A 21,313-nucleotide genomic window follows, 5' to 3' on the forward strand; every position below is an offset into this window, starting at 1 on the left:
CCTTGTACAGTAAGGTAGGGTCTATCACCACCATAGCCACACCATCAATGAAATAGATTGGTCTACAACCTTATCTTTGCTTACCTCCAGTTAGTATGGTTCCTAACTTTTTTGAAATAAAAAATTCTAGTACAGTGGTACCTTGGGTTACATACGCTTCAGGTTACAGACTCTGCTAACGCAGAAATAATACCTTGGGTTAGGAACTTTGCTTCAGGATGAGAACAGAAATCGTGCTCCGGCGGCGCAGCAGCAGCAGGAGGCCCCATTAGCTAAAGTGGTGCTTTAGGTTAAGAACAGTTTCGGGTTAAGAACGGACCTCCAGAACGAGGTACCACTATATGGATGGAGATGATAACAGGAAAGCAGTGTTTCAGCAGCTTCCATGACACTTCAGGCATCTCAGTTATATTTGAATTGGACTAGTGTACCTGTGTTACCTAGTAGAGACCACTCTTGGGTTTGGGGTTCAAGCACTAATTCCAAAACCAGTATTCAGGCTTCAGGGAGGAAATCTGATCCCAATGTAGAAATGAAATTATTTGACTTCATAAACCTTCTTCATTCCTTTTTATGCCTAGGATGGGCACGTCTGCTTCCCTGATCTTCTTTCCCCAGGATCAAATTTGGTGGAAGAGGTAAACTACAGACTTGCTTGTTACGAGTTGCTCCTGGTGAGTCAGCTACTACTCCTTGCCTTGACAGTGGTGTGTGTGTGTCTGTGTTCTATGCTGTTGATTTGCACAGCTCTGCCAAATCCTGTACAATTGGATGAAGCGACACAGGGGAGCTGGGTTTCCAAAGGTGAAAATGGTACAAAGAAGCCTAACTCCTGTTGACGTATTATCAAAAGCTAGATACTGCTTTTTCTTCTCCTTTGAAATTTGTCCCAGAAGCTTCAACAATGTACCATCTGTAAACCTTTCCACTAACCTGCATATAACTGCCTGAAGAGCCCTCGGTTCAGGACACATCTGCCTGGACTTAACACTGTGCTAGCAAGTCACCAGATGGTGCTGTTTCTTGAAGACGTGCAGTTTTTCTTTCAGAGCAGGTGGCGCAAGCAACACCACATTTACTCATGAGTAGCTTTGTTAAAATAAATAATACTGCGGCAGAGAGAAAGCACTGTTGACCAGTGACCAGTGTGTGTCTGGTCTTCAGAGTTCTGCTGTGCTGATAGAAGTTTGGTTGCACAAATTCTTTGGGGGCAGCGGTCGATGCAAACAACTGGGTTTGCTTTCCTTGCTTTGATTAAAAGGTTTATACCCAGTTTTCTAGTTCATAAGTTTATTGTTCTATCCAAAGGCCATAACAAACTTGTAGCAATAGTAGTGGTTAAATAATACAGAACACGCATCTATGATATAAGCCAGCATCCATAATGTAAGGGAGAGAAGATACTAGAGACACCAACAGCTTAAATCTAGCTTGATTTCAGATTAAACCTCTGAAGAGAGATTAAAAATAAAGAAAAAAAGAAAAAAGAAAACAATTGTTTGCCTGATGCCTAAAAAACAGAAAAATTGGTGCCTTGACTGGGCATTCCATAGTAGGGGTGCCGCCCTCTCCCTCCTTCCTGCATGGCATTTAAACCAAGTCCTTGGCATAATATTGCTTTCTCACTTTGGCTGGGGCCAAGGGTTTCACACTGTTCATGACTATGGCATTCAGTAAAAATAACATGCACCAAATAGCATTAACAGCCACCACCTTTAACTCCTTCTAAGTAATTCCATTGCTGCTACCCCTTAGCAAAGTAGTGACCTTGATTAACAAAAACATTTTATAATAAATCTTACCACTACTATGCAGGTGGAAAAGGCTGAGAGTTTTATTACATGTATACAAGTACACATTAAGCATTCCATTGCTCTGCAAAATAAAGCCAGTCTGGTTTGTTTTTCTAACAAAAATGTACAATGTTGTCAAGGTTCAGCTGAATAAAAGCACATGAATTAGGCCAGTTTCATGCTAAAAGGAGACTGCTTTATGAAATATTTCTGCACTGCTGGAGACCTAGTCACTCACTGAACCTGTCTCCATGCAATATTTCCAGTTCATTTGAAAGCTGGCTTACTTCTGCATTGATTAAAAAGAAAGAAAAAAAGATTAGCCTGCACCAGCAGGAATGTTACCTACATGTCATGCTTTGAAACTTGTTACATCAGCCAAACCTAGACAGCATCTTAAAAAGCAGAGACATCACCTAGCCAACAAAGGTTTGTATAGTTAAGGCTATGGTTTTCCCAGTAGTGATGTGTGGGAGTGAGAGCTAGACCATAAAGAAGGCTGGTCGCCAAAGAATTGATGCTTTTGAATTATGGTGCTGGAGGAGACTCTTGAGAGTCCCATGGACTGCAAGAAGATCAAACCTATCCATTCTGAAGGAAATCAGCCCTGAGTGCTCACTGGAAGGAAGCTGAGGCTCCAATACTTTGGCCACCTCATGAGAAGAGAAGACTCTCTGGAACAGACCCTGATGTTGGGAAAGATGGAGGGCACAAGGAGAAGGGGACGACAGAGGACAAGATGGTTGGACAGTGTTCTCGAACCTACCAGCATGAGTTTGACCAAACTGCGGGAGGCAGTGGAAGACAGGAGTGCCTGGCGTGCTCTGGTCCATGGGGTCATGAAGAGTCGGACATGACTAAACAACTATACAACAACAACAACATCATCAGGAAGACAAAACACAAATATCTAATTGTTGTGGAGGTGAGGGGGTGGCATATGACAGCTGTTGTGCCCAGAATAACACGGGTCCAGGCAAACCTGGGACTTTTTCACACTTGCAACTTGCATAGCTTGATGGTTACTCACCAACTGATTACTCAGGCCCCAATGACTCACAGATGTGAACTGATTATTTTGAAGAATAACATGCTTTGGAGGTGATCGCAATAATTCTACATTTCTAATGGATTTGATTAATTTGTGCTTTTAGGGCTTATTTGCAACTTTAAGTCATCACTTGAAGGGATATCACACCCTGAAGTAAATGCATACATGGGTGAACTGTTTTGCCCTTACTTTTGTAAATTGGAAAGCATTAAGTGATTCTGAAGCATGTTATGTTTCAACCCACACCTATCTGTGGAAGCACCGTATGCTTATTCCATAAGGACTATGTGTTGTTGTTAAAATTTGTATAGTTCCCTTCATCCGTAGATCTCAGAGCATTTCACATCATAAAAATGAAATCTAAATAAAAACACAAAATACAGAATACAAGAGCAACCCCCCCCCCCATAAAACAACAAGCCTCCCTTCCCCACACCCAAACCCTCATTCACAAATTTATCATCGTGGTTTGGAAAGGCTGAAATGAGATGAGTTTGACCAAACTGTGGGAGGCAGTGGAAGACAGGAGTGCCTGGCATGCTCTGGTCCATGGGGTCATGAAGAGTCAGACACGACTAAACAACTAAACAACAATGCTTTGGAATACCAATTACTGAAAACCAGAGGAGGGGAGACTGCTCTTGTGCTCAGATCCTACTTGTGAGTATCCCACAGGTATCTGGCTGGCCATTGTGAAAGCAAGATGTTGAACTAGATGGGCTTTTGGCCTGATCTAGCAAGATTTTCTTACAGTGGGTGGCACTGTGGGTTAAACCACAGAGCCTAGGGCTTGCTGATCAGAAGGTCAGTGGTTCAAATCCCCGTGACAGGGTGAGCTCCTGTTGCTCGGTCCCAGCTCCTGCCAACCTAGCAGTTCGAAAGCACGTCAAAGTGCAAGTAGATAAATAGGTACCGCTCCGGCGGGAAGGTAAATGGCGTTTCTGTGTGCTGCTCTGGTTCGCCAGAAGCGGCTTAGTCATGCTGGCCACATGACCCGGAAGCTGTACGCCGGCTCCCTCGGCCAATAAAGCGAGATGAGTGCCGCAACCCCAGAGTCGTCCGTGACTGGACCTAATGGTCAGGGGTCCCTTTACCTTTATCTGCCTTTTAACAAATATTGTAACAAAGATCGGTTTAGCAATTCCCACCTCTTCTGAGTCAGTGGGAATTTCCTTCCCTTTCTCTTGCCCAGTGCAGCCCCCAAAAGCTCCAATGAGTGTCATGGAACTGTCTGGGATATGGCTAAGGAAATGGAGGTTGGTTCCCTATAGCAAACAGAGCGCTGCCCCACCAATGTCATTTTGCCCCCAGCCAGCCCCCACCTGCCTGCCATCGTCCTTACAGTCTAGGTTTGTGGTACTGCCTATCAGCTTCCTTCTCCTGGGTATCAATGTTACCCTTGCAGACAAGGATTGCAGAGAGAGGAGAAACTGGTGAAAAGAAGGTGTGTCATGGACAAAATAACTTTTCTGAAGGTCCTGCAACCCTCTGTAGAGGCTTCTCGGAGACACACTATTTGCTACCTTTCCCAAATAGTAGCAAAACATCCCAGATGTGTTTTGCCCAGCTAGAACAGGCCTGAACTTATCCTGGCCTAACATTCTACATTTCTGGATACTGTTGTGTCCTTGGGACAGCCTGTCACAGCCCTTTATTCCTATAAACATGTACCCATGCCTTTTATTTAGAGTTTGGTTTTTTTAAACAATAACCTGGAGCTAGACAAAACTACAGTATGTGCCTTGAATTCCATTCACTATATTTTTGTTGTGCAAAACACAGCTAGGGAATATTCGTCACTGTCATTGGTCTCACTCAGAATTGGCCCATTGAAATCAATAGACTTAAGCAAATAAAGTCTACTGATTTAAATGGATTTCCACTGAGTATGACTAATGTTGGTTATTGCCTTATGTATTTGGAAACCAAATGTTACCTTTTGCCCACCCTAAGTAGGAAACATTCTTATCCCGCACTTTTTTCACAAGGAAGAGAAGAAGAAGAAGAGTTTGGATTTGATATCCCGCTTTATCACTACCCTAAGGAGTCTCAAAGCGGCTAACAATCTCCTTTCCCCTCCTCCCCAACAACAAACACTCTGTGAGGTGAGTGAGGCTGAGAGACTTCAAAGAAGAGTGACTAGCCCAAGGTCACCCAGCAGCTGAATGTGGAGGAGCAGAGATGTGAACCCAGTTCACCAGATTATGAGTCTACCACTCTTAACCACTACACCACACGGTACCTTGTGGTTTAATGTGGACTCTTACAATTTAGTATTCTATTTCAACATAATGTTAAGTTAGCTTCAAGTGTGGACAGCTTGAATTGAGGTTATTTATGCTGCAGATCCCAGCCAAATGACTGAAGCCAATAATAACAATAATTTATTATTTATACCCCACCCATCTGGCTGGACTTCCCCAGCCACTCTGGGCAGCTTCCAACAAAATATTAAAATACAGTAACCCATCAAACATTAAAGGTTTCCCTAAACAGGGCTGCCTTCAGATGTCTTCTAAAAGTCTGGTACTTGTTTTTCTCTTTGACATCTGGTGGGAGGGCGTTCCACAGGGCGGGTGCCACCACTGAGAAGGCCCTCTGCCTGGTTCCCTGTAACTTGGCTTTTTGCAGTGAGGGAACTGCCAGAAGGTCCTCGGCACTGGACCTCAGTATCTGGGTAGAATGATGAGTGTGGAGACGCTCCTTCAGGTATACTGGACCGAGTCCATTTAGGGCTTTAAAGGTCAGCACCAACACTTTGAATTGTGCTCAGAAACATACTGGGAGCCAATGTAGGTCTTTCAAGAGTGGTGTTATGTGGTCTCGGCAGCCGCTCCCAGTCACCAGTTTAGCTGCTGCATTCTGGATTAGTTGTAGTTTCCGGGTCACCTTCAAAGGTAGCCCCACATAGAGCACATTGCAGTAGTCCAAGCGAGAGATAACCAGAGCATGCACCACTCTGGTGAGAAAGTTCGCAGGCAGATAGGGTCTCAGCCTGCATACCATATGGAGCTGGTAAACCGCTGCCCTGGACACAGAATTGACGTGCGCCTCCATGGACAGCTGTGAGTCCAAAATGACTCCCAGGGGCACAGTTACTTCATTCAGGACCACACCTGCCTGCCTCCTGTCTCCCAAGAACAGTACTTCTGTCTTGTCAGGATTCAACCTCAATCTGTTAGCCACATTCCATCCTCCAACAGCCTCCAGACACTCACACAGGAACTTCACTGCCTTCACTGGTTCTGATTTGAAAGAGAGGTAGAGCTGGGTATCATCCGCATATTGATGAACACCCAGCCCAAACCCCCTGATGATCCCTCCCAGCAGCTGCATGTAGATGTTGAAAAGCACGGGGGAAAGGACAGAACACTGAGACACCCCACAAGTGAGAACCCAGGGGTCTGAACACTCACCCCCCCCCACTTTCTGAACACGGCCCAGGAGGAAGGAGCGGAATGACTGTATGACAGTGCCCCCAGCTCCCAGTCCCTCTAGACGGTCCAGAAGGATGCTTTGGTCGATTGTATCAAACGCCGCTGAGAGATCCAGCAGAACTAGGATACAGCTCTCACCTTTGTCTCTAGCCCACCGAAGATCATCGACCAGTGCGACCAAGGCAGTTTCAGTCCCATGATGAGGCCTGAATCCCGACTGGAAGGGATCCAAATGGATCCAAGGACTTCAATAAATGTGAAGTCCTTGGTTATCACTTTTGAAAACAAAAACAAGAATCAGACACTTCAAACAAGATGATTTGGGAGAGAAAGCATCACCCACCACTCCATGGGAAGACTAACAACAAACCATCAATACTCAGGGATGAAGGCGCTGTCCTAGGTACTGATCTCTATCCCCGAGGAAGATTAAAACTATGAAAAAACATAGTTAGTAGCAATCTCTTGTATAAGCTCTTGCAATTATGTGACTCCTGAATCTGTAATATATCCTTGAAAGTACCAGCAGATTATCAACATAGGCAAGAAGCCTGGAATCACTGGGAAAGAATATGGCCAACTGTCATGGCTGCTTTAGTTGAGATTCCTGCATTGCAGGGGGTTGGGCTAATGGCCTTTGATACCCTTCCAACTCTTCAATTCTATGATCCTATGAATAATAGCACTTCATTGTGAACTCAGGTAGTGAGTGCCAACAAGTGACTGTAGTCATTTAAAAATGAGGCGTGTATCAGCATGTTTGAGGAAACTCTACAATATAAATATATATTTTAAAAACTAAGGGGGCAAAAAACAAAAACAGAACAGCTCTTTGAGACTGAGCATGCTTAGTAGTCATAGAACATTGAGAACTTCTAGAGGGGTCGCCATTATAGTTTGTTGAAACAAAAGCAAGCAGTCTTGTGGCACTCCGAAGACTAACAAATTTATATTATCGGTTATAAGATTTAATGTATCAAATTGACAAGCTGGTGAAATGCCAGGATGCTGGCAATATCACCGACAGTGCCTCATCAATTCTCATTGTGACTATGTTGCTTTTGCACATTTATCACTATTATTTTTGCGTTTTGTTTCCCTCTGACTTGACTGCTCTCCATTCCCCATACTCCACTGTGCATATATATGCCTGCCAATTTAGGATTCAACTTCATGCATCTGGTAAAGTGGGCTCTGGTCCAGGAAATATTATGCCTTAATATTTTGTGACTTTAAGGTAGCAGCTGGAGAAGAAAGACAGAAAACTGGGAAGGGTGATGGAATGGTCTTCTGGAGGAGGCAATGCCTCAGCCTGGTTGGAATCCTGAACAAGAGCACATCTAGCACAGGATGAGGAAACACCACACCATTTTGTTGCATGTCCCACCTGTGAATAAAGGAAGACCAAGTTGGGTAATAACTTGGAATGAACCAAGTATTGTTCAAATGTTGATCAACTGCTTATTCATTCACAGCAAAACCAAGAAAAACAGATGATGTTACAGGTCTGGGCTACTGACTGTTGGCTGTTCTCCTTTACCTTTAAAGCAGGGACAAGGAAACGCAGGCCTGGGAGCTGTATGTGGCCCTCTAGGCTTCTCTATCTGGCCCCTGGAACTCTCGCCAAGCCACATACCTCACTGCCTCTGTTTCTGCTATCCTTGAGAGTTTTGCCTGACTGGAATGTGTTCTAGGACTCTAGTAATGCCCCACGCAGGACAAAGAGGGGCACGTGAGAGAGTGTAGAAACTAGCCTACTGTACAGAGGTAAAATTTACCTTCATTGATCCACCCACCTTTGCCTCTGGCCGCACCCACCACTGGCATGTGGCCCTTGGAAGGTTGTCTGAAGGGAAATGTGGCCCTTGGGCTGTAAAGGTTTTCCCACTTGTGCTTTAAAGCTATACACATACTGGGACCTGGGGGAGAAGACTCCCATATCAGCCTGCCTGGGCAATAAGATCAATGTCAAGCTCACCTATGGACACCCACTGTAGGTGAAGGTAGATTGCGACTAGACAGAGGGCTTTTGCTGTAGCATCCTATACATGAAATTCTATCCCCAGCGATGCTCACCTGGCACCTGTGTTGCTACCTTTACAGTATCAGAAGAGGACTTTTGTTTTGTTTCCTTGGTTTGTTATAGATCTCTGGTGTTGACTTACAGTTTTAGGCTGTTTTCCATGTTTGATGCTGCCATTAATTATTGTTTTGCTATATGTTGCCTTATTTGTTATTGCATTTAATGGCATTGTTAACCCCCTGAACATTTCCCATTGAATGACAGTATATAAATATCATAAATCAATCAATCAATCCTACTTCTCTCTAATCTTTAATTTGAATGATGGGGTGATACTGTGATATGTGCTGTCTCCATATGTGCAGTTTGAGAGTGTTGGACACAATTGTTTCAGCATTTCTGACATTTAAACAACAGCAGCAACAAAGCTCCTATGCCTACTTGGAACTCAGATAGTCCACTGATGCTCAGCTGTCTATACCTGAATAGTTCCTGAATACATTGGAACTTTGGGACGCGGGTGGCTCTGTGGTTTAACTTGCCAATCAGAAGGTTGGCAGTTCGAATCCCCGCAACAGGGTGAGCTCCTGTTGCTCAGTCCCTGCTCCTGCCAACCTAGCAGTTCGAAAGCACGTCAAAGTGCAAGTAGATAAATAGGTACCGCTCTGGCGGGAAGGTAAACGGCGTTTCCATGTGCTGCTCTGGTTCGCCAGAAGTGGCTTCGTGATGCCGGCCACATGACCCGGAAGCTGTACGCTGGCTCCCTCGGCCAATAAAGCGAGATGAGTGCCGCAACCCCAGAGTCAGTCACGACTGGACCTCATGGCCAGGTGTCCCTTTACCTTTACACTAGAACTTTACCAAACTTCTGAAAACATGCTTTCCCCCTGACCTCTCAACTAGCTCTCTTTTTGCTATAAATGAGTTTTCTGCTTCTAATAAAACATTGCCCTGAAAAGGTCAGTTAAAAGAAAGGCCATATCCAAAATATACTGAGGCTGCAATCATTTTGCGTGGGAAGAAGTAACTGCCACAAAACTCAGTGTGACTTTCTTTTGAGCAGGCATATATGGGGTTGTGCTGTCAGTCACTCAGTTAATACTACCTTGAGGGTGACCCGGTTCATTTTTTCTACATGGTGATTATTTTTATGTTGAAAGTATATGTTAATTAATGTAGCATGGCGCAAGAGCTTTTCCTACTCCCCAATCCTTGTCTACATGATCTAGGGGAAATAGTTGCTCACCGACACTTAGATGGAAGCATGTCATCTAGGCAGTCAATGTGATTGGCACTTTTACACATTAGCAACGTTGCGATGTAGAAGCCTGGTTACAGAGGAGTGAAGGGTTTGTTTGTTTTTTGCACATGTAAATTTGTAATTTAGACCTGTGTTACTGTAGAAGTTGTGGGTGGGTGTGGGTGTGCCTGTCTGTCTTAATTTTTCTAAACTAAAATGGCAAAAAACCCCAGAACAAAATGCTCCTTTAAACTACGGTACCAGTAATTCCATGCAATTTTATAATTTCAGAATAAGGAAGTAGAGAGTGGTGTAAGCATTGGAAACTGTGAATTCTGGTGGCAGTAGGGTTTTCCTTAATTGTTAACATCCCCTTAAAGTATCTCAAGCCTCACCTCTCATTTCAAGAAGACTATGGGCTTGCAAACAGCCCATTTATTTTCAAGGAACTTGCTTCTTAACTAGAAGCAGTTTTAGTCTGATTCCTGCTGGCAAAAGTCTAACTTAAAGCACAATCTCATTGCTTTGTCACACATACCTTTCTCTTAAGACAAGGAATTTTTCTGATCTACAACGGCACAGGTACTTACTGTAAATACTAATCCACAAATAACCATGCAGGCTGAGCCACATGTTTTCTCAGAAGTCCCACTGAGGCAATGGACTTTGTTCTAAAGCAAAGGCTGTGAACAGGATTGCAGCCTGAGGTTCTGATCCTTCCATGCTATGGTTAGGTGGTACTGACCCCTGTGTGTATATTGGGCTGGGTTTTTTTCTTTCTTTTTGGAAAAACATGGGGCTAAAACAGGAGCGATTGACCTTTCCACAAGAAACTGGCCCTTAGCTTACATATCCTTCGGATCCATTGATTTCTCTTAAACACCATATTATCCAGAAACATATTCACAAACTGCATTCATACAAGTAGCTGGAGTCATGCACCCAGTTCCTACTGGGAAGAAAACAATGTTTTTCTCTTGGCCAGAAAGAAAAGAAATAAACAATTTATTAAATATACTTCTTCTTTTTTTAAGGTCCCACCCTGTTTAGTGGTTCAGCTGGGAAGTTACTCCTCTTTAAGAACTGAAAATCGAACCGATCCTCTTTTCACTGATCAGGTGCGGATTGCGCACTTTGGTCTAATGGAGTTTCTAAGGACTGTGGAGAGCCGCGACATAAGGACCAGTCAATTTCCTCGGAGTCCTTAAGGAAAGCTAAACTGAAATTGTACACTGTTTATATATCTCTACGCACACCTTATCATTATGGTTTCTAGGGCTCTGTGGCACCAGCCATGGGCTTTTTGTTACTGGAGGGGGTGGGCCTTTTGTTAGGAGAGGCAGGTCTTTTGTTGGGGGGGACCGAACCTCAGTTAACTATGTATTTTTATTGTTTGGGGGGGCAGCTGCTCCTCCCTCCCACCCCACTTAGCTACGCACATGGCCACCAGCGATCTCAGAAGGAAGCCGGTCGACGCGATTTCCTCAGAGAAAATGAGGTTAGGATCATACCCTTATTGGCGATTTCCATGTAAATAATCTCCGCATCCCGCCCGCCCCTCCCGGTTCCCGCAGCCCCCAATCCACTAGATGCCTTTCTTTGTTATTTATAGTAGATAACAGACGCTGGAATCGTTCCTTGGTGGAATCCCCCCGCCAGCACACATGGGGAAATTGATCACAAGACAACTTGCATATTGACCAGTAAATACAACGTATTGGGTGATGAGCCATTCCTGTGGTTATTATGGAGTCGAAATATTTTTTTTTAGTCAGAAAGAAAAAGAAAACAGGAAGAGAAAAATGCAAAACAGAACCCCTCCCTTCCCATCTCCAGTACATATTTCGATGCACACACTGGGCAGAAATAGTTTCAAAATGAGAGTTGACTGCAGGACCGCCTCTAGGCAAGACTATATCTCTTTTGCCTTTTGCGCAGGAGTTGATACTGGGTGGGTGGAGGGGCTTTCTAAACAGAAGACGAAAATAACAGCTAACTCTGTCATAGCATAGATATAATATATTTCACTCTCACCACATAAATACAAAACAGCCAAATACCCAAAACATTCAGAACAAGGGCTATTAGTAGCAGGGGGAGCTCATCTTCACCCGCGGATTCATTCATTATTTTCATCACTAGTTGCCTAGAAACTTCAGACGTAAATAATTTACAATAATATTAATAGGAGGGTTTTCCGTTTTGCCCCCCCCCCGCGCGTTTTCTCCCGTTCTCTCCTTACTCTTTCTGTCCTAGAATTAATTCTATGCACTACATCAACCATTCCACTTTTTTTGCCCCCCGCTTTCCTTTTTAAATTTTTTTTTTGGTTAAAAAGTTTGGTGGCACATATTTTATACAGTCTGTAAACGCAACGTATCAAATGATTGCTTAAAAATTAAAAAAACCAACTAGCTATGTAGTTTTGTTTTGTTTTTCCTGACAAATTTCAAGTCCTGGGATTTAATGTAAAATAATAATAATAATAATCCAGGAATACATACATTGTGTGAAGGATGGGGGGGGGGGGAGCAAATAACAGTAAAATAACGATTGTTACAGAATAGTTTTGGTTTCTTTCCAGTACAAAACCAAACCGGAGAAGACGTGTTGATTGGAATTTAAAGGTAAGCATTTTGTAAGAAAATAAATTGGAAGGTGGTGAAAACTCGAGACTTCCAGTTTAGGTCGTTTATATGGGGAACAGGCAAATAATAACGTTGGCCTTAGACGCCATCGCATCTAAGACTCCCTCTCTCTCTTTTACCTGCACTTCATAATCTTTTTTATTTTATTTTAGAGATTGGAGTTAGATTTTGGAGGAAAGGGTATTGTGAGGATTTTCACAAGATCGGTCCCCCCCTTAAAAAACACCCCCTCAGTTTTCTGTAGCCAATCATAGTTAATGCGTATATATTATAGTACAAACATTCGGGATTTAACCAAATCAAAGTGTTTTATATTATCCTGCCTCTGGGCTTCATGACGAAATAAAGGCTAGGAGCCAGACACAATTGTTTGGAAGACCACAAGCCTTGGCAACGCATCCGCTTTGAAATCCACCAGATTGCACAGTTTTTGTGCTCTCTTAAATTCATCTGTCATAAACATCGCTGGGGTAATATTCCAAGAGTATGTCACTTCATCGCTGTGGTGCCTGAAATAAGGGTAATTCCCCAACACAGACATGTACAATTTAAAATTAAAGTGCAATCCTTTACGCACTTACCGGGAGTCCCAGTGAAGAGGGACTTCTTAAGTAAGCATGCTTAGGATCGCATTGCGCAGCTCAACCCCCTTGTTCCGGTGAGCTTAATATTTTTTTGTTTGTTTAGAATAGGGAACTGGAAGAGGAGGGGGCGGAGGAGGCATGCACCTTCAGGACGATGCATGAGAGCAACCCCTGGACTTGTTTTCGTCTCGGACTCGCAAAAGGGAGACGCCTTTGAAATAAGAGGTGTGTTTGAAGAACCAACACAATGTGGAGCAGCCAAAAACATGGCCTCCCAGTTGGATTTATGAAGCTTCTCTGCATGTGTAGGACACACGCACTTTTAAGCTCCTATCAAGCCTTCCGCCTTAAAAAAAAAAAGCACCTCTTTTTCCTATACACTCCCTTTAAAATGTAAAAAGTTGGTGCTTATCATAGGGGCAGCCAGACTGATGTCAACAGTGTCTCCTTCCACTATTCGCCCCTCTTTGCCCAACCCCATATCTAACATTAACGTGAGCCACCAATGCGACAAATGTCTAGCTCGGGGAGGGTTCCACCCTCGTTGCCGCCGATCGATTTGTTCCACCGATTGGAGGCCTCCAGTCAAATCTGTGAGCCCCTCCGGTTGGGAACTGACGGGCTGGCAAGGTAAAAGTCGGGGGTCCCCCAGGAGGCAAAGTTGTGCCTGGGATTGGTGGCTGGGGAAGCCGGCAGAGAGAGGAAGAAGAGGAGGACGGTAGAAGAGTCTGTGGGGTACGATGGGAAGAGGAAGGTGGGGAAGGGGCCCCTATGGTGTGGAGGATCTTCCATAAATAACCGTCACAAATAGATACTATAAATATAAATACAGCGCGCGTCGCCGCGCGTCAGTCCAGGGCCTTTTTCTCGACGCCTTCTTTATTGGCCGTCCTGGAGTAGGGCTCGAAGGCCGAGGAGCTCAGGTATCTAGCGGACAGTTCTTGCAAGTTCCCGGCCAGGGAGCCGGCCATCGCTAAAGGGTTGGAAAGGCGGCTGGCCACCGAGCCCAGCAGGGTGGGCACGGGCAGGCTGAAGAGGTTGTGGCCCCCGGGAGGGGACGGGTGCGCCGGGCCGGCGGCGGCGCTGCTGCTGACGGCCGGCTGGTGCGGGGAGCCGCCCGCCGTCGCGGATCCCGAGCCGCCGGTGCCGCTGGCGAGGCTGGGCGCGCGCAAGGCTGAGCCCAAGGCGCTGGTGGCGCACGGCGGCAAGAGGCCCGGCAGGCCCGGAGGCGAGAGGAGCCGCCCTTGCTCCAGCAGCCTCAGCACGCTGCACGTCGCCGCCGTCTCCGACACCACGGATTTCAGCTCCGAGTCTTTGCCTTGGTCCTTCTTCTGCTTGGTGCGTCGGTTCTGGAACCAGACTTTGACCTGCAATGAGAAGCAATCGGGGGTTGGGGCGAGGGAGGGAGAGAGACAAGGTCAGCGAGGGAAAACCACGGGCAACTTTAGGATCGGGGTTGGGAAAGCTAACCCCCCCCCCAAGACCACCATGAAAAAGCTCTCCAAGCTCCCTTCACCTCTTTCCCCATGTGACTGGGCCCTGAGCTCATCCTGTTTGCTTGGCACTTGGGCAAAAATGGGGGGGGGGGGAGAGAGAGAAATTTCCGGGGGGGGTTGGGCGCGCGTGTACGTGGGAGAAGAGCGCGCGCCTCTGTGTGTGTGAGCGCGCGCGCGCGCAATATAGCGACCGTGTGTGGCCATTTGAAACGTGATAAGAATCGCCAAGCAATCTTGGGCACTTAAAAGTGTTGCTGAAGTGGCGGAGAATTGCTGAAATAACAAAGAACTCTCGAGCACCTTAAAAGACTAACACATTTACTATTGCGGAGTCGCCTTTCCATAAGGCGAGAGCGCCTACCATTTCATCAGGTGCGTGAAGTGGTCAGGAAAGGCATTGGAAGCTTATACACAGAAGGATGCGGCGTGGGCGTGGGGCGGAATGGGAAGGAATCGCTTTGACAACGCGAGGTGTGTGTGTGTGTTTAAAGAATTAAGTAGAAGCTTCCATGGAGAAGAAAGAGCACCTGGTTGTCAATAATAAACCTTCCAGAGCCGGGAATCCACCAGGATCTTTTCCAGGAAGGAAGCTTTGCTTAGAGAAGAAGAAAATCCCCAGTGAGTGATACTTCAGTAATGCCTCAGATCCTACACTCTTGAAACTCTGTAGTACAGATTTAAGGTTTTATCCTTTTAAAGCCTCCCTCTTAGGCCGTGAACACAAGATTTGTGCGGGACGTCATCCGAATTTGCAACTTCCCTTCCACTTTCTTTATCTCTGGGACCATGAGGTTTTCCTAGCGCCTGTGGAAGCGCATGCAGGCTGTATGTATGGATAGACAGACGTACATAGTTTGCGTTGGATTTTCCCGTCAACATCTTTTGCGTGCCGGAGGGAGCTGGGAGAGTGTTCTGGGCAAGCGACTGCCAGCTCTATTCCCCATTTTTCGCCCCCAGCCTTATAAAGAGACACCTTCAATCTCTCCCCGCCCGCCCCCCCAACGACTTTAGGTCTGCTTTCCACCATTTCAAATATTATTTCACTCAAATTAATATCACATGCCACGCTCTAGCCTCGGAGGTTGTTTCGTTTGTCATACCAACACGGCCAAATCTGACAGCCAAAGAAATGCTAATTGGCTTGTCAGAAGGATTCATTACAGTTGTAGGATCTTTTCACGAATTAAGAAACCACTCCCTACGACACTTGGTTTTTTTGGGGGGGGGGGGGTTGGCACTGATTCTTTCTTTCTTTCTTTCTTTCTTTCTTTCTTTCTTTCTTTCTTTCTTTCTCCCTCTTCTCCTTTCTTCCCTCCCTCCATAATACTTGTATCAGACGCTTCAGTTAGGAAGAATAAAATCACACCTCCCTTTCTCCACATTTTCGCACTTTCTCCTCTTTCTTCCTGCCCCGGGATCCATAAAGGGACCTGCGCATCTTCCATCACATCTTTTGCACTAGTTAATCAAGTAGCAACAAGACTTAAGCGCATTTTCAAGGTGGACGCAGAAATAAGCAGGGCCCGGACACCCCTTTTTCCGGCTTGGGATGGTTTTTGAGGCGCTGGGAAATCTGAAGGTTCCCCCGCAAGCATTCCCCTATAAGCATATAATTATTCCCTCCCCACCCCCCGGCCTCATCCTATTCTCTTTTCCTCGGGCTCTTCTTTTATTCAGTAAGTCTTCCATACAGTATTTCCTTCCTGTGCAGAAACGCCTTCTCGCCTCCTGCGCTATACACAGGGACTCTCTATACAACCCCAAGGCGAATGGGACCCGCCCTTAAAACTCCCCCACTTATACCCATTTTGTAGCAAGTGGTTCTAAGGCTGAAGGAAATAGAGGGGGGGATTTGGGTTTAAAAGTTGTAACAGGCTCGTTGAAGCGGGCCTCATGCATGTCAGATTCATAGTGTACGTTAATTAATTAATTTGAAAAAAGCAATGTTTTACGTGATTATTTTTTTTAAAATACTCTTTTCAAATCTCCAGCTCTGCCCCCCACCATTTTGTTTGTTTTTTGTTTTGTTTTATAAATTACAACAAATGTTTCTGTTAGTCAGTTTCCTTCACTGCCGGATTGCAGGAGTCTGGTGAAAGCTCATTTCAAGCTAAACCGACCTACAACCAGATCTTTATGCACATATGCCGTTGAACTTCTTCTGGGTAAGGATTGCGCTGTGCAATCTTCCCCGTGCTTGCCTGAGAACAAGCCCCGTGGAAACCGAATGGAACTTTACTTCCAAGTAAACATGCGCGAGAGGATGGCGCTGCAGAAGCCCACGTGGAAGCTACTTGCGACCAAATGCAGCCTGCCCAAATAAATAAATGAATGAACCCCGCCATAATAGAAGAACATGGTGGAAAGGGCAGGGGAGTAAGTGCAGCGAAGAAGCATTGCAGTGGTGTCTCCTACAAAGGGGCCTGCGTGGCCTGCGCACTTTTTGCAAGAGAATCGTCCTGCGGAGCCTCCGGTCTGAATCTACTGGGAAGTAAATGGTCACCGAGAGGCTTAACTCCGCATAAAGGTACCTTCAGGCAGATTTTATTTTAGCAACGCACACACTCAAATCCAGGGACGATCGGTGGCACTTGGGTTGCAACCCTGCGCCCTCCTTCAGCGTTAACGCATTTCCTTGGGAGCAAGTCTCATCGAAGTCAGTGTGGGACTTACTTCCAAGTAAACCGGCGCAGGTTCAGTCACCGCGACCTCTCCCGAGAGAAAGCTCTTTGGAACAACAAAGGCGGTGGCCTGCTGAAAAGATACTCCGCTTGTATCTTTTCCCGCGATTCTCGTAAAAGAAACAAGATTGGATCCTGACCCTGGTTGAATCAATGGAGCTCTATTGCTCATATCACTACTGACCACTGACATTAAATGTGGTCAAATTAAAACAACCCCTTCCCTCTCCCTTCTCTGGTTGGAAAGACTTTTCCTTCCAGTTCTAAGGCACCCAAAAGAATAAGTCCCAATGAACACAGCGGGACTTACTCCAGAGTAAACATGCACAATTGCTGTGCTGTCAAAGCGGTCCTGGAGGATAAAGGTAGCTCCTTAAGCGCTGTACCTTCTCCTATCTATTTTGCATCCCTTTTCTGTTTTGGAAAAGTTACTTTTCTGACTTATTCCGATCCTATTCCCGCTTTTTTTGTACTTTTGCCACTCCACACACTTTTCGCCTGTTCTTCAGAACCCGAACTTTACACCACGGGAGGCTGAAATCAATTCCCATTTTCCGACCCACTGCAAATGAGTTCAGGGCAACCGGTGTGCAGGTAACTGGACGTCAGCACCTAAGAGTGCAGCTACGTCTAGAAATTTTGAAAAGTATTTCTTTAACAACACGCGCACAGCAACCTTTAACTCACTTGCAGGGGCCTGCCAACGATTTACAGCACACGCCACGTTCACTCGGAAACAACTCCCATAAATCACCCTTCATTCCACGCAACTCTCTTGTTTTTGCGTATCTGTCTTTCCGTCTAAGCATTTAGGCTTGCTTAGAATTGCAGCGTCCACACACTCCAGGCAGCTCAGGCCTCGACTGTGAAATGCCTCCGACCTTGAATCTACCTACCCCCTTTTTTTAAACGTGATGATAGACGTATGTTTGTGGGTGCGAGAGCGGAAAGCGAGGGGTCTCAACTGTGCTGGTCCCGCATGGTACCAAATTATGATTCAGGAACCTAGCAGGGAAGTGAAAGTGTCCGGAAAAGTCATTTGGAGTCCGGATCTGGGAAGCTCTGGGAAAGGCGTCTACCTGCCTGAACTAGGGCTGGTTCTATTGATTGGTCACAGCCATGCAGGGAGCCACCCCAGCGCCAGGGTTTATTATGTTGTAGCAAGTCAGTAGACTCCCCCCTGCAGCTTCATAACCTGGGGTGGGGGGGTGGGGGGATCGATCCTTGCTCTCTCCCGTTCCAGCGCAACGGCGTTGGAGTCACTGCGTCACCTACCTCTGAGCGCAACACACCCGGGATGTTTGGGACGCGGCGGGGGGAGGGGAGGTGCCGCTCTCTCCATTGGTTTCTCTGGCCCATTTTGTACCTGAGTTTCTGAGAGGTTGAGCTGCCTGGCCAGCTCGGTCCTTTCCCGTCCAACCACGTATTGGCACCTCTGGAACTCCATCTCCAGCCGGTAAAGTTGCTCCGCCGTGAAAGACGTGCGGGTCCTTTTGGGTCGGTCCAGATCAAGCCCCTTCGGGAGGATAATCTCTCTTATTGAACCTTTGGCATCTGGCAAAGAGAGACAGAGGCACGTTTAGACCCAGGAGGAGGAAGAGGAGGAGAACAAGAACCCATTTTCAGGACCTGCACCGAGAGGCAAATGCATATCGACAGAGCGAAGCCTCATCTCCTGGTTTAGCCGAGGCGACTCTCCTTTCAAACCAGAGATGGGGGAACCTGTGGCCCGCCAGATATTGCACGACTACAACCCCCATCGCCCCTGACCATTGGCCTGGACTGCCGGGGGGGGGCGATGGGAGGTGAAAATCCAAGCACACCTGGGAGGCCACAGGCTCCACAACCCTGATTTCTATCCGGAGGCCCTTAAAATAGCAGCGCGTCGCCTATAAATAAAAACCAACTTTCATCACAAGACAGGGAACTGGGATAGAAAGATACAACAACAACGACGACGACGACAACAACATAGGCTGGTTTAGTGTAAGAACCAGCTTCGTCCAATCAGCAGAGGCCTAACAACAGCAACTCCTTCTTAGCATTTTTTGTCTTTGCAATGATATGATCATATTTGCTTGGCCTGGCATTTTAACCACAAGGCGAGGACACAGGTTAACCATATAAGGCCGCCTTGAAGGCCGGCTTCCGGCTCCCCCTTCCTGTTTGGAAACTGGCAGGCTCCCCCCCCCCCCGCCGCCTCTCTGTAGGACCCAAGAACTCTTTTTCCATGTAAAAAGCCTGGTCCCGTTTTCCCTGCCCGCTCATCCAGCCTTGCTTTCCCACAATTTTACCTTCCCATCTTTAGTCTCGAAGCCTAAGGTACTCCAGTTTTGTTTTGTTTTAAAGTGATCGCTTTCCAGGGGGTCCACCGATCGCGCCAGGATTAATTATTGTTTACCGGGCCCTTTGTTCTAGGAGAAGTTTCTCTTTACGTTTATCACACGCAAACAAACTTTGGGAATTTAAATCAGACACTTAAAAAGAATGTTGTGAAATTATTGCATTGGCGGACTTAGAGGGAGGGGAGGAGAATACTCCACAAAGGAATAAAATAACAAACAACCCCCAAACAGTAGAGTTAAGGGGAAGGTTTAAACACTGAATCAAAGGAAGGAGTTTATATGGGTTTGCTTGTTTTTTAGTTAATGCAAACTCTGTGAAAATGATCACAGTTGGAAAGGAAACTTTACACCGTTTTTTTTTGTTTTTTTTTTTAAAGACCCTCCAAAATACTCGACCCAGCCGTCGGAACGGATCCAACCTAAATAAACACTGCTTTCCGGTGTGGCTACGTATAGCGGGCTCCAAAGCAAAATCTCCCAGTCCCTCGCCAAAATTTAACAAGCATAAGGCTTGCAAAAACCGAAGCACCCTTGCTTGATACGAAGCTTTACCACCCGTCTACCTTTCAGCCCCTGTCGGAACAAGGGCGCTTCCTCCGCCCCGCTTTTTCCTTTTTTGACACGTCAAACTAGCAGCCTTCCCCAAAGGTAGCGGGCAGCGCAATCCTATACTTCTGAGTATAGATGCAAGTCCCATTAGGTCGGGTAGAGCTTACTCCCAGGTATCTATCTATCTGCCTGTTTGTTCAGCATTGCAACGCAAAAATAAACTAAGAAAGAAATGCCTGCAGGGTAGAAGCCAGGGCAGAGAAGCAGCAGCCAAACAATTAAGCGAAGCGACCGCGAGAAGTACGTGGGGAGGAAAGACACGACCCCCCCCCCCAGCTGAGCTGCAAGGCTTGGAATGCTGAGCTATGGCAAAATAGGAAGTCTCCCAGATCCCCGCAAAACTGGATGCCCCCAAATGCCCCTGGAATTGTGGAGAAAGAAATAGCTCTACAGAATAAATAGATAAAAAGGAAACATTGCAAAATCTTGGCTTGAAACAAAAACAAAACAAAAGCAAGAATCCTCTAGCGGGGATTTTCCAGTCGCAGACACAACATAAAAAGGGGAAAAAAATAAAATACAAGCAAACTCCCCCCTACCTCGGACTAGTATTCTTCTGCAATAATCCGGGTCAGCGGAACTCGATTTGTTTTTGCTGCAGTCTTCCGAGCCGCCAGAAGACGAGAAAGTCCCTTGTGGATCCTTCAAAAAAGAAGTCGAAATATTTCCTTCGCATCCTTTGCTTTCCTTGCCCTCTTTATTGTGCCCGTTCTTGGAGACCCGGTTGGCTTCGATCTCAGAATTGCATCTAACGTCCATTTTGTCTTGTTTCCCAAACATGTAGTGCAATATGGTTTTTTAAAAAGTAAAAAAAAAAAAAAAAGAGGAGGGGGGGAGGGAGGGAGGGTAGGTTGGAAGGGGTGGGGGGGTCGGAAGCAAGGGAAGAAAAGTCTGCGTTGGGTATTGCACGGTTCGTGGTCAGACCGGCGAGTAAACAGCCAAGTCCCTCGAAGGCGAGAGGTCGGTTCTTCTGATCGAGAGGCAGGCAATCAGCAGCTTCCTCCGTCCCAGCGTCCTAGTGCGAGTGTCCAGCTTCCCTGCGCCCCAATGATCAGGTACTCAACAGTGCAACTCTAAAATGATTTAATGCCTCCCTTATTACAGAGAAGGGGATGTGGTTGTTAGACACCCAGAGGGACGCGCACTCGCTGTTTCAATTGATTACGGGTAATTTTGCAGCCTCCACATTTAGGTTACCTCATGAATACACTAAATTGTTTGGATAATATATCACATCGTAATGGGTGGTTTGTATGCTTGTCCCCAATCAAGTCGAGTTTAGCCAGTGAATAAACTGAAATGATTGGCCTTGCTTTCAGGAAACACACAATCAAACGACTGAGACTTTCCAGAAGAAGAGGGGGGAGAGGAGAGGGGAGGGGAAAAAAAAAACTTTTGACAAGATT

At 46.1% G+C, this 21,313-nt stretch overlaps 1 protein-coding gene across 1 annotated transcript; it reads right to left on the reverse strand.

The window, feature by feature from the left end:
• Positions 1 to 13,252: 13,252 nt before the first annotated feature.
• VAX1 (ventral anterior homeobox 1) lies at positions 13,253 to 20,687 on the reverse strand (the record flags this gene model as incomplete). Its single annotated transcript, XM_083441147.1, has 3 exons — positions 13,253 to 14,143; positions 18,320 to 18,507; positions 20,447 to 20,687. The coding sequence occupies 3 exons, from the start codon at positions 20,685 to 20,687 to the stop codon at positions 13,625 to 13,627; spliced, it is 948 nt and encodes a 315-aa protein (XP_083297273.1). The 3' UTR covers positions 13,253 to 13,624.
• Between the last annotated feature and the right edge of the window lie 626 nt (positions 20,688 to 21,313).

Source organism: Podarcis tiliguerta (genome assembly GCF_965153285.1).
Source record: "Podarcis tiliguerta genome assembly, chromosome: 5".
NCBI lineage: Eukaryota > Metazoa > Chordata > Lepidosauria > Squamata > Lacertidae > Podarcis > Podarcis tiliguerta.